Source organism: Erpetoichthys calabaricus, chromosome 15 (assembly GCF_900747795.2).
Source record: "Erpetoichthys calabaricus chromosome 15, fErpCal1.3, whole genome shotgun sequence".
Lineage (NCBI taxonomy): Eukaryota > Metazoa > Chordata > Cladistia > Polypteriformes > Polypteridae > Erpetoichthys > Erpetoichthys calabaricus.
The window spans coordinates 7847805-7861512 of record NC_041408.2 but is presented as its reverse complement, the minus strand read 5'-3'; the positions used below and the strand labels follow the sequence as shown (position 1 = coordinate 7861512).

General features: G+C 42.9%; 1 protein-coding gene across 1 annotated transcript in view; it reads right to left on the bottom strand.

Moving 5' to 3' along the window:
* fndc1 (fibronectin type III domain containing 1) overlaps window positions 1-13708 on the bottom strand; it is a 147123-nt gene that overhangs the window by 47543 nt on the left and 85872 nt on the right. Inside the window, exons 12-14 of the mRNA XM_028792044.2 lie at window positions 6665-6780; window positions 4210-4321; window positions 2942-3328 (exon numbers count right to left, since the gene is read on the bottom strand). Coding sequence (XP_028647877.2) covers window positions 2942-3328; window positions 4210-4321; window positions 6665-6780 — 615 coding nt within the window. The remainder of the gene's footprint in view (window positions 1-2941; window positions 3329-4209; window positions 4322-6664; window positions 6781-13708) is intronic.

Here is a 13708-nt window from a genome sequence, read left to right as displayed (position 1 = left end):
TCACTCAGTCTCTCGAGAGCCCCCATCAGAGCCTCCATTGACTCCACGAAGATCACAGCATTGTCAGCAAAGTCAAGATCTGTGAATCTCTCTTCACCAGCAGATGCCCCCCAGCGACTGGACCCCACAACCCTGCCCAACACCCAGTCCATACAAGCACTGAATAGAGTAAGAGTAGAACAGACCCCTATGATTATAACATCTGCAAAAAACTTTTTCTCCCATGACCCATTTTTCTCAAATGAATGAGTTCATTATTTACAGCAGTAGAAATCCACACCAACAAGACAGAATCCATCTAAAACGTTAAAACATGGTGTTCCACAGTATAATTAGATCACAGCATTCCATAATTGAAAGCCGACCGTTTACTCTCCCAATCACTCGAACCCCTGTGGAGTGTAAAATCTGCGATGTGCTTAGAAAGCCACCAAGAAATTACGGAACCCATGAGGAATAGTCAATAAGCAGCGAGCACATCATAAAAAGGCCCAATGCAAGGAAGAGAAACACAAGGGGGGCCACTGAGGTACACGCAACTTCTGTCACATCCTCTAACATCCGAAATGGAGATCAGCGGACTTGACATTAATTGCCAACATCTCCCAAATGAAACATAGCACAGCAGAAGGAACTGCGCAGTGAAGGCCTCCTGTGGTAGAACATGCTTGAAAGTCAGATTTTTTTTTAAGGCTTTTCATCGGCAGTAAGTGACATCATGTTCTCTGGCTACAATTTGGGGCCTGTCATTTTATTACCCTCTTTGAACTGGCCCATCTGGAATGAACGGCACTGCCGGTCACTAACTTTAGTGGAGATCTGTTTTGTTAAACAGTACTGAAAGAAAACACTGCGTTATGACTGTATGACTAGCGCAGAAAACAATGACCCGAAGTCGATATTCCACGTGCTTTTATGACCATACAGTCATAAAAAAGTTTGGGAACCCCTCTTAATTCTTTGGATTTTTGTTTCTCATTGGCTGAGCTTTCAAAGCAGCAACTTCCTTTTAATATCTGACATGCCTTATGGAAACAGTAGGATTTCAGAAGTGACATTAAGTTTATTGGATTAACAGAAAATATGCAATATGCATCATAACAAAATTAGACAGGTGTATAAATGTGGGCACACAACAGAGACATGACATCAATACTTAGTTGAGCTTCCTTTTCAAATCTAACAGACGCCTCTAGACACTGTCCTCCTATAGCCTCTGAGGAGTGTCTGATTCTGGATGGAGGTATTGTTGACCATTCTTCATACAAAATCTCTCCAGTTCAGTTCAATTTGATGGACAGCCTGCTTCAAATCATCCCATAGATTGTCGATGATATTCAAGTCAGGGGACTGTGACGGCCATTCCAGAATATTGTACTTCTCCCTCTGCATGAATGTCTTTGTAGATTTCCAACTGTGTTTTGGGTCATTGTCTTGTTGGAATATCCAACCCCTGCATAACTTCAACTTTGTGACTGATACTTGAACATTATCCTGAAGAATTTGTTGATATTGGGTTGAATTCATCCGACCCTCGACTTTAACAAGGGCCCCAGTCCCTGAACTAGCCACACAGCCCACCCCACAGCATGATGGAACCTCCAACAAATTTGACAGTAGGTGGCAGGTGTTTTTCTTGGAATGCGGTGTTCTTCTTCTGCCATGCAAAGTGCTTTTTGTTCCAACCAAATAACTCCATTTTTGTCTCATCAGTCCAAAGCACTTTGTTCCCAAATGAATCTGGCTTGTCTGAATGAGCATTAGCATACAACAAGTGACTGTTTTTGGCATGAGTGCAGAAAGGGTTTCTTTCTCATCACCCTGCCATACAGATGTTCTGAATTGTAGAACGATGTACAGATACACCATCTGCAGCCAGATGTTCTTGCAGGTCTTTGGAGGTGATCTGTGGGTTGCCTGTAACCATTCTCACAATCCTGCTCATATGCCGCTCCTGTATTTGTCTTGGCCTGCCAGACCTGCTGGGTTTAACAGCAACTGTGCCTGTGGCCTTCCATTTCCTGATTCCATTCCTTACAGTTGAAACTGACAGTTTAGACCTCTGAGATGGCTTTTTGTAGCCTTCCCCTAAACCAGGAGACTCAACAATCTTTGTTTTCAGATCTTTGGAGAGTTGCTTTGAGGATCCCATGCTGTCACTCTTCAGAGGAGAGTCAAAGGGAAGGAAGCACAACTTGTAATTGACCACCTTAAATACCTTTATATCTCATGATTGGACACACCTGCCTATGAAGTTCAAGGCGTAACGAGCTCATCAACCAATCAGCATTGAGCAGTGACAGGCATTCAAATCAGCACAATGACAAGGGGACCCACATTTGTGCACAGCCAGTTTTTCACATTTGATTTAATTTCATACAACTAAATACTGCGTCACTAAAAATCTTTGTTTGGAAAACACCGCAGTACTCAGATGTTCCTAGGAAATGAAGGACATACCTCTGTTATCTTTATTATTGAAAGGAGAGTCAGTTATTATGCAGGCTGAGAGGGGTTCACAAACTTTTTCATATGACCATATATCAAAGTTTCTCTACTAACCATTCCTCATTTCTCTTGACTGATTATACTTCTAAATCTACAGTTTATTTATCTAAATGTAACCCCACTACACCCACTTATGTTGCTGAAGTAATATCTAAATTAAATCACTCTCCCTGCCACCTAGATCCTGCCCCTACCTTACTGACGAAGGCTTGCACTGACAAACTTTCTGCCTCCATTTCTCACTTTATCAATTGTACTTTCCACACCGTGTTGTTCCAAGTGATTTAAAAACTGCCGCTGTAACCCCTGTTTTTAAAAAAAAAAAAACAGGCTCAGATCCCTTACAGCTCAAATTTTATCGCCCAATTTCTAAACAGCCCACTGCTGGAGGTCTAAAGTCACTTTGACTCTACAAAATATTGTTAGCACTTACCTTCTGGGAGGCAATCAAATGTGTTATCCCAAGTTACGATAGCAAATCCGTCTTCATCTAGTCTGGGATACGTGCCGGTGGGGCAAGGCGGTATTGTGGGCTCAGTGGTGGTATCCTCTGTGGTTATTTCCACTGTAGTGGGCACCGTGGTTGGCTCTGGTGTAGTAGTTGTTGTAGTCGTGGTAGTTGTGGTGCTGGTGGTTGTAGATGTGGTTGGTTGCGCTGTTGTCGTGGTCCACTTTGGCCAAATGCGATCGATGTCTCTCAACGGCTTGCCTCCTACTGCAAGCACAGGCTTCCCCTTGGGACTCACCACAGGTCGGCTATCTCGTCCGTGTCCAAATAATGGGAGTCCATCAGAGCTGATCAAAGGAGTTCCTTCATGATCTTATATTAAATTGAAAAATAGGTTGGTTAGCAATGCAATACTAGGGGCTTTCTTGCAACATAATGTTATTTTGTCCACTAGACTGTAGAAGAATACTGTCTAATACTGTGAAACAGATCTTTAGATGTCACCCCAATGCTGATGCGGGAATAACCGTATTTACATAGAATTTCCAAAAAAAAAAATAGGTTGGTTAGCATGGCAATGCTAGGGGCTCTACATCACAGAATCACATTGTGACAAGATAACACGCTGTGACCAGCTCTCATACCTACAAGATTAACCGGAGCTCAGTAAACATATGGATGTTACCTGAAGGACATGTTGGTAATGCATTGCAATGGACTTCCAAACCAGACTGAGGTCTAACGTAGTGACCCCTGGCTGCCATCAACTCTACTTTGAGCTCCTCACGAATGTCTGCGCCCCTCACCTAATCTGTAAGGCTGAGCCCAGACACCCTCATTTCCGCTGCTTGTATCTGTGATAGCGTTCTTTCATTCACCACCCAAAGCTCGCTGCCATAGGTGACGGCATGACCAGGGCAAGCACCTGGGCCTTGATCCATTGGGGAAGTATGAACGGGCAACATGAGGATGCCCACCACCTGCGAGTCATAGGGGTTCAGTGCATTTTGATCTGAAGGTAAAAACCTTGGTGGGCTGATCCACAGATGCTGAAGTGGACCTTGGGGACTTCACCATCTTTAACTGATTCAAAATGGAGATAAGTGACACTTATGTTTGATGACATTTGTCACTGAGCCATATGTTTTCTTTCTGATCTTTTTAACAAACTCATCTTGCACTGATATAAATTTAAAATATTTCTTTTATGATGTGTTGCAAATGAACTATAACATTAAAAAAATACTACCTACCAATAATTGTGCGTCCGTCTCCCCCAAGTTGCACTCTCAGGGGTCTGCCTTGTGAGTCTTGAAGAGCTCTGCCCTCGTGGTTCATTAAAACTCCATGGTCTAAATCTACTATCTGTCAAAAACACAAGAAAAGAAGTTATATCTGTAATGTGCGTAAGTATTTACTGCGCCATTTAGAGTATGTATGCAGTATATAAGCGTATTTATATGTTAAAATATGTATAAAATGAAGCAGCACTATGTAAAAAGGTACTACATATTCCAGTGGCCCTAGTGGTATAATGCTATTGGACAGTTTCAGAGGGTGCAAGGGCTGCTGGGAAGAAGATCTAGCCTTAAAAAGGGAACCGGAAAGGCGCCAAGGGATCGCGATTGTCCGTCTGTGTGTTCATACATTGTTCACATTTTTGGATTACACATTGTTTATCTTGGATTATTGTTCTGGTCTTGATGTACGGTCTGCCTCGTGCTTGCTAGTTTGTATGAGTTTGTACAGATTGGACACATCTTCATCAGAGAGAGCACTCCCAAACACCTGATCATACACTACATCTGGAAACTGGTAGGACAACCTTTACATTGCCTACCATTCACAAAATTTTTCACTCACCATTCCATCGTCAACTGTCCCCACTACATTGGATTGGGTCGGACAGTTGTCTATTGTTCGTTGTGTTGTCTTTGGATTTATTATCTCCATCAGGAGAAATGGGGAAGGTTGTTCCATTCGTGTTTTTGTTACATTGCACATTCTATTTCCTTCATTTGATTAATATATTTCATTATTATGTATCGATTCATTGGGCCATTAACTCTGTCTCTGTTAGTGACTGTGTGCGCGTCAGGTTGAGGCTTGGTCTGTTCCCAACATAAAATAAATAAATCACCGTCTTTCTGACGGTGTGAATCTTAGCGTCACTGTGATCACTACAAGTTTATATACATACCAGTAGTTTAGTAATAAAGGTTTCATTTCTGTCCTGAGCAGTTTGCCCCCCAACATCGACCTGATGGCTTTGGCCTAATCAGGCGAAAATGGGGAAACTGGCTTGAAAAGTTCAAAATGCTCTTTAACCTCCAGAAAAACGAGCCAAAAACGTTGCTCATTTTATTAACAGGAAAAATGTTATTATGTGTAACAGGAACATCTAAATACTAAAATGACAAAATCAATACCGAAGAAAGGCGATGTCTGATGTCTTGATGCAGATTTAGTACACGTCCTTCATGTGACATGTTTTGAAACAGTCACCAACTCACGACCTGACGTTGCAATCGGGACAGTACAAGCGTGTTTCTTTATGCACTTTTCTTACAACATTTCTTCAATTCCTTGCGGCACGAGAGGGTAGAATGTTAGCGCCCGATCCGCACGACCAACGTTCCCGCTTGTGTTATTGCAGTCTACCACAGGGCAAGCCCTGGAGACTCCCGTAACACAGCTGCATTGCGAACAGTACTTGGATGGCTAGCGTCATTCTTACCCTTCGGCTAATGATTGCAGCCATTTATCCTTTTTGCCACGCTGAAGTTTCGTGCATCTGAATTCACCAGGTATATCATAGTGGTCCGGTCGTACAGTGCCGTATGCATCAGTTTCATCACTTGATTCAACTAATGCTTCCCTTTCAGTTTGTTCTAAAACTGGATTTACAGCTTCTCATTTACAGTATACCGCATTATGTTTTGGTTGAGGGCTCCACCCCACTCATGAATATTGATGAGATAACTTAGAGTGCCAAAACACATTGTCACACACGTGCGACTAGGAGCGAGCTGAGTGGACCAAGTGGAGGTGATTACCCGCCGGGACAGGGGGCCGTAAACCTATTTCTGTTATTTCTGCACAACAGATATGGGGAAAACCTGCCTGATCTGACGTCACTTCCTGTTCCGGCGCCCAGACTGACATCACTTCCTGCTCCGGCACCCAGACTGACGTCACTTCCAGTTTACAGACTATAAAATCTCCATCTTGCCAAACTAATTCAGTTCATTCTGGGAACTCAAATTAGCAACATTGTTGTGTTAAATTTAAGTCTTTTGCACCCAGGAACAATATACGGGTGGCTGCCCCAAACCTTTTTCAGTGTGTTGAGATTCATTCTTTCACAACATATATTCACAAATTTGTGCAACATAATGTTATTTTATCCACTAGATGGCAGCAGAATACTGTCTCATACTGTGAAACGGATCTTTAGATGTCACCCCAAGGCTGACATGGGGATAACCGTATTTACATCGAATTTCCAGCCCCAGTCACAACAGGTTAATATCAAGGAAGTTAACATCCCAAAATATCAGAAATGCCCCAAAGAGGGGAAATAACTAAGCAATATATGAATATATTTATTCACAAAAAAATAAAGAATAACAAAAAAGAGTTTAAACAAGAGCAGACATAAATCAGGATAACCCCGCGTTCACGTAGAGTTTCACCCCACTTACTTACCCATTTTGATCCATCGGGCCCATTAATTAATCTTCGACCCGAAGGTTTGGCTTTGTCATCTGATGTTGAAGAAACCTTTCCATTTGAATTTGTTAGATTCGGTCTGCCATTTTTACCTGAAGGAACACACAACAGACAATTTTGTTATTTGCAACACATTTTATGTTTCGTGATAAAAATGAAACGACACTGCGGTCAGCAGCTGGACTGGTAAAGGGAAAGGGGAAGAAAACGGAAGTTGAGGGAAGAAGGGGAAGTCAGTTCAGAGCCACCAGAGACAACTACGAGGGACGTTCAAAAAGTTTCCGCACTTATTTTTAACTCTATTTATTAAGAATTTCGAAAACAAATGACATCACTTTTCTACATAGTCACCTTCCTTTGCGATGCAATTTTCCCAGTGTCGTCGTACCAACTTTGTAATGCCCAATTACTACTCCTCCAGTCTTCACCATTTCCAATGAAAATATAAAAGTGCGGAATCTTTTTGAACGTCCCTCGTATCTCCATCAGTGCCAGAGCTTACAGGCACCACATCATCCACTCGATTGTCGCTATCTCAATTGCCATTGGCATCAAAATATTTAGCGTGCAACAAATCTAGTTGTTTGAAAATATCAGCAGCCTCATACCCCTTTTGTGACAACATAATTATAGTCCGTCTATTTATAACGTTATTTTCTGCAAGCTGTTGCCACCAAAATAAAAAACAAAAATTGGGAGTGCGCTCCTCTCGACTTTCTCGTATTCTGAGATTGAGGAAAAGGCCATGAGAACCACTTCCTGTTGGGTAATATCTCTCAAATATCATATCTCTTTGTTTCTCATCATAACTAATTGATAACATCGATACACAATCATTTATCTCTATTTAAAATCAAACTTTATATTAAAACGATATTTTCACACTTAAGGAGTTCGAAAAACGGTGGTGGAATTTTTTCACGATTACATATGCATTACCTCGATTACGTGGAAAGTAAAGAGTTATAACCACCTAAAAACATAGAAAACATGTTAGTGTTATATCCTACTCTGTTCAATGCTTGTATGGACTGGGTGTGGGGCAAGGTCATGGGGTCCAGCGGCTGTGGGGCATCTGTTGGTGAAGAGAGATTCATGGATCTTGACTTTGCTGACGATGCTCTGATCTTCGCAGAGTCAATGGAGGCTCTGATCAGGCTGCTCGAGAGACTGAGCGAGGGGTCCGAGTGTCTTGGCATGCGAGGGTCCTGATAAAAACCAACATCCAGGCTTTTAATGACCTCTTGGGTACGACCATCAGCAGTGTGTCTGTCTGTGGAGAGAGTGTCGACCTCGTCATTGAGAGGTTTACTTATCTTGGCAGTGACGTTCATGTCTCTGGTGACTCTTCCTATGAAGTCAGTAAACGGATTGGGAGAGCATAGGGTGTCATGAGGTCTCTGGAAATGGGAGTGTGGCACTTCTGATATCTCTGCAAAAGGACGAAGAGTCCTGGTGCTTCCTGTCTTACTATATGGTTGTGAGACATGGACGCTATCCAGTGACCTGAGACGAAGACTGGACTCCTTTGGTACTGCGTCTCTCAGGAAAATCCTTGGGTACCGTTGGTTTGACTTTGTTTTGCTCATGGAGTCCCGAATGAGGCACATGACCTGCATTGTGAGGGAGCGTCAGTTACGGCACTACGGCCATGTGGCACGCTTACCCGAGGGCGATCCAGCTCATAAGATCCTCATTGTTGGGGACTCGAGTGGCTGGACCAGGCCAAGGGGTCGCCCACGTAACACCTGGCTGTGGCAAATAGTGGGTCATTTCCGGAGGGTGGGACTGGACCGTGTGTCTGCCTAGGGGGTTGCCAACCGGGATCCCGAGTTGTTTCATCGTGTAGTGGGTGCGGCAATGCGCTGTACCAGTGCATGCTCCCCAACTTGACTGGAACTAAATGACAGTTGTATATATGCACGGATGCAGAATGATGGGCGCAGGATGCATCGAAGCGCACGTGCATTGCGACTCAGCGCCCCAGAGTCAAACCCAGCGGCTTCCCAGACCCAGTAGGTAGCGCCCAAACAACACAACACAACCTGTAAACTAAACTTCAGGTCACAATACAACCGCTGCCCGAACGCACACACCACCGCATATAAAACCTTCATTTAGTAATGTTTACGAAGGTTGTATATATACACTGATGCCAGACGCAACCCGTGACAAAAGCGCACACGCACTCGCACAGCGCCCAACAGTCAAACCCAGCGGCTTCCCAAAGTCAGTAAGTGGCGCCCAAACAACACAACACAACCTGTAAACTAAACTTGAGGTAAAGCATGTACGCCAACAAGTTGCCATGGTGACATATTTAAACATTGACATAGAATAACTAGACGCCTCATGACTAGCAGAATCGTACGTCAACATCACCGCCATATTGTGAGTGGCACTGCTGTGGAGTGAAGTAATGAATAATGTGCTGCTTGGGATTGTACAAACCGCTGTACGCTCCACACCAGATCCCGGGGGATTACATTTCATAGGTAAGGCTGAACAATTGTTTTGGTTTTATTTGGCCGTTAGAAAATCCCGTTTTATAATCTTTACTTTAGCTAAGCCAGGCTAAGCTAGCAAAGCTATGCATTTATGTGCTCAAGTGAGCCTCCAAACAACGTTTTGGCTAAACGTATTTAGGCACTAACTATGTAGATTGTTGTTAGCTGTTAACATGTCTCAAACTTGATGATGGTTTTTCTCAAGGAGCACATTGAGGAAACACAGTTTGAAATTGACAACCATCATTTTATGCTCATGTCTTTAGTTGTGTCTGTCTTCCACAAACTAAGGCTGCACCATATTGCCAGACTGAATACTCTCAAAGTACAAGATCTGAGTGAGCGAGAGGAGTGTAAGTCTGGAGGAGATCAGTGAGGTTGTGGAGAACTTTAAATGTTAAGAGCGGTATTTAGTATTGTAATCGGTAGTTAACTGGGAGCCAGTGAAGTTGAGTGAGAATAGGTGTAATATGTTCAGTGGATTTACAACAGCAGGATATTATCCTGGCAGCAGAATTTTGAAGAAGTTCTAACCGATTGATAAGTTTTTGTGGGATGCCAGATACCTGACTCGGCATTAAACAATACTTCAGTACTGTGTTGCATAAGAACAGGACAAAGTCTGGAAATGTTTAGAAGATGGAAGAAGGCAGTCCCCGAAATGTTACTTATATGGGAGGAATGGTTAATAATAATAATAATTATAATTATTATTATTTAATAATTCCCATTATTAATGTATAAATGGATATAAATAATTGCATTTAAACGATTCGCCAAAATCTGTTGTATGTAAACGATACTGTTTTAAACGTTATTGTTTTTTCATCAGAAAACCCTGTGTCCACGTCTAACTGTATGAGTTTAAATGGCACTTTTGCCACTCGCAATAAGGCTGACGTATCGTGTCTACTGGGAAACACAGTGAATGTGGCGTCTATCTATATATGTCTATGTATTTAAACTTGAGGTAGTGGTGACTACTGACAGTGCCAGCAGTCAGCTACTCCACAGTTCCTGCGGTCAGGGGTTCAATTATGATTCCTAACAGCAAACGACTTCTAGCTAACAACACACCCATAGAAAAACAGAAACGAGACTGCATGGATAAAAACAATGAACCAAGGCGCCTACAACGCGCTTCTGAAACACCAGAACCAAACGAGTCATGACTCCAAAAAGAAACAGCTTTAATACAAATATATTTATTTCATTAAATGAAAACTTTCCCAGGATGCTCCCAACCTCCATGATCTTACATCCCTACAAAGACTGGAGGGAACAGCCATTCTTGGATTTGCGATTCTTTAGAGAATCGGGGGTTTACTGGTATATAATATTTGTTGCAATAAATTGCTACAGGTAAAACTGCATTTCGCTACATTTTAAATTGGAAGAGCTTGGATGTGGCGGAAGTGAAAAGGTCGAGGTGGGTGTGGGAAGCAACAAAAAAAGAATAGAATGGGGCAATTGGAGGAACCACAAAGTGGGTGGGATATCAAAGAAAGGACAGGAAATGGAGGCTGAAGTGGTGTGAGGAGAGACAAGGAATATCTGGGCGACAGAGTGATGGGAGTAGAAGTCCAGGAGAAGAGAAAGTGAGGGAGACCAATGTGGAGGTGGATGTTGTAGAAGACCAGCCCAGCTACAGACAGACACTGAGACACACAATGTCCAAAAAAGCACACTCAATTTATTTGCAGTTCTTTTCAACACAACACACACTGCTCCGACCATCAATTATGCTCAGTCCTTTACTTTCCTCTTTCTTTTCTTCTGCCGCCTCCACTCCTCTCACGCAAGCTCTGTCCTCTTCCACCTGACTCCGGCTCCCTGAATGGAGTGAGGTGACCCCTTTTATAATGCACCCGGAAGTGCTCCAAGTGCTTCCCGATTAACTTCCAGCAGTACTTCCGGGTGAGCTGCAAATCTTGTTTCTGGAGTTGTCCAGGACCCCAAAATGTTTGAGCTTCTAAGCCCCAAGCCTGTTGCCCCGATGCAACCCATGGGGGCTGCCCTCTCATGTCCCAGGATATAATTTGCCCTTCTCCTGGTTTTCTGCTCTTCCAGGTCTCCCGGTAAGGCACGATCCCTGGCCATCCATCACAATTTATAAAGTAACAGAAGACCTGAAGGAGATGTCAGCTGAGGTAAGCAGTTCCACTGCCAGGTGAGAGGGGGTTGCTATCACTAATGGCTTCCTTCCTTTCCATTTTCTATAGCCGAGAAAACACATCCAGTGTGGGCAACCAAGCCTGATAGGAGCAAGGTGTTTGTAGAAAGTTGATCAAACCCATCAATCCCAGACAGAAATTGGAAAAGAAGAAGAAGAAGAAGGAGAAGGAGGAGGAGGAGAAGGAGGAGAAGAAGAAGAAGAAGAAGAAGAAGAAGAAGAAGAAGAAGAAGAAGAAGAAGGAGATGAAGGAGAAGGAGAAGAAGAAGAAGAAGGAGAAGGAGACAAAGAAGAAGAAGGAGAAGGAGAAGAAGAAGAAGAAGAAGAAGAAGAAGAAGAAGAAGAAGGAGAAGGAGACAAAGAAGAAGAAGGAGATGAAGAAGAAGAAGAAGAAGAAGAAGAAGAAGGAGATGAAGAAGAAGAAGAAGAAGAAGAAGAAGAAGAAGAAGAAGAAGAAGAAGAAGAAGAAGAAGAAGAAGAAGAAGAAGAAGAAGAAGAAGAAGAAGAAGAAGAAGAAGAAGAAGAAGAAGAAGAAGAAGAAGATAGGTCAATGCTCAGACTGCCACTTGGAGAGATCTGCCAGCCCGTAATAACATGAGGACTCTGCCTAGACCACCCATTTTATGCATTCACCCCCTCTTTCCCCTTGGCGATCATTTTGTCACAGAACCCTTCACTGCATTACAAGCAGCCATCATCAAGTCTCTGTAATCTTTGGTTGCTGGGGCTGAGCGACGTCTTTGATGAACTTGAGCCCCTTCTGATGCGCCTTTTTCTCAAAGCGATTGTGCACCACGTCCAACACCCACACACAAAAGTTGAAAGACATAATTCTCTAAAGGCACAGACCTCCTTTTATTGTTGCATAAAATCATTCACAGCTCCGCTCATTTTTTTGGAGGATTTATGTGGGAGAGATAAAGAATGGAATGTGGAAAAAATGATGGCTGCAGAGTTTGAGCAGGACCTTCAGTGCCATCTGCAGAGAATTAGACAATGAGCACAGTTCTTACGCTCATTCCTAACTCTTTGTCCTTATTTTTTTCACATAGGTATGACAATTATGGTCTCTCAAAACGTTTTTAAAAAAATGTATTTGGATCAGGATCAAATTTTATTTCCCTTCAGAATGCATGCCAGGAAAAATACACTTTGTCTTTGCTGCGAAGTAATTTGTCTCTGGTTACCTGCGTGTTGCAACGAATTAAAACGAGGGCTGAACGTCTGCCTGTGAAAAGTCTCCACTCCTTTGAAGTTTTCACATTTTGTTGTTATACATCATTGAGTCACACTGCATTTAAATGGGCTCTGATTATCAGATAAAGGCTCTTTAATGTCAAAGTTTAAGCAGATCTCTGCAAAGTGGTCCAAATGAATTACAAATATAAAACACAAAATCATTGACTGCCTACGTATTTAATTAGACACACTGATCGTACATTCATAAAATACAACAACAATTCTTGTAGAGCCCAAAATCTTTTCTTTTGATTTAAGAAGTAAATGGGTTTCTGGGGTGGTACCTCACATTTTTGCTTTGTGTTGCCTGCTTTTTGGCTGCCAGTCACACAGTACACACACACACACACACACACACGCACACACACACACACACACATATATATATAAAATTCAACGTCTGTCTGTATGTCTGTCTGTCCACTTTTTACGAGAGAACTACTTAACGGATTTAGATCGGGTTTTTTTTCTAGAATTTGCTTGAACATTCTGGTTGATTTTGTGACTTCTCTCATCGTGCTAAGTATCAAAGTTCGCTTGTGATACCGATTTATTTGCGTGAGTCCGAGAGAGATGCAGTGGGCCGAGGGGAGGGGGCAGGGCCCTTCTCACTTACACTCCAGCCTCGGGCGTATCTTACATCCGCTTAGCTAGCGTACAAGAGAACTACTTAACGGATTTAGCTTGGTTTTTTTTCTAGAATTTGCTTGAACATTCTGGTTTATTTTTGCAACTTCTTTCATTGCGCTAAGAATCATAGTTCGCTTGCAGGAGTGATGCATTCGCGCTCATCTGAGACAGAGGCTGTGGGCCGAGGAGATAGGGTAGCGTGACGTCAGGAGTGGGGAGCCGAAGAGGGCCCTCCTCACTGTCCTGTTTCACTACTACAGTACCTGCCACATGATACAAAAAGTACACGACACGTGTTTCACCCTTTATTGGTACTCATCAGGTTGTACGCACCTTTGCTTCCCCTTATGGGGATCGAACCCCAGATGTCAGCACCTGAGGCAAAGTCTCTGATGGTGCACCACGTCATTTGGTTCACTTACTTGTCGGGGTGAAAAAGGTGAGTACTCCTGGGAGACAGAGGGCGCTGTC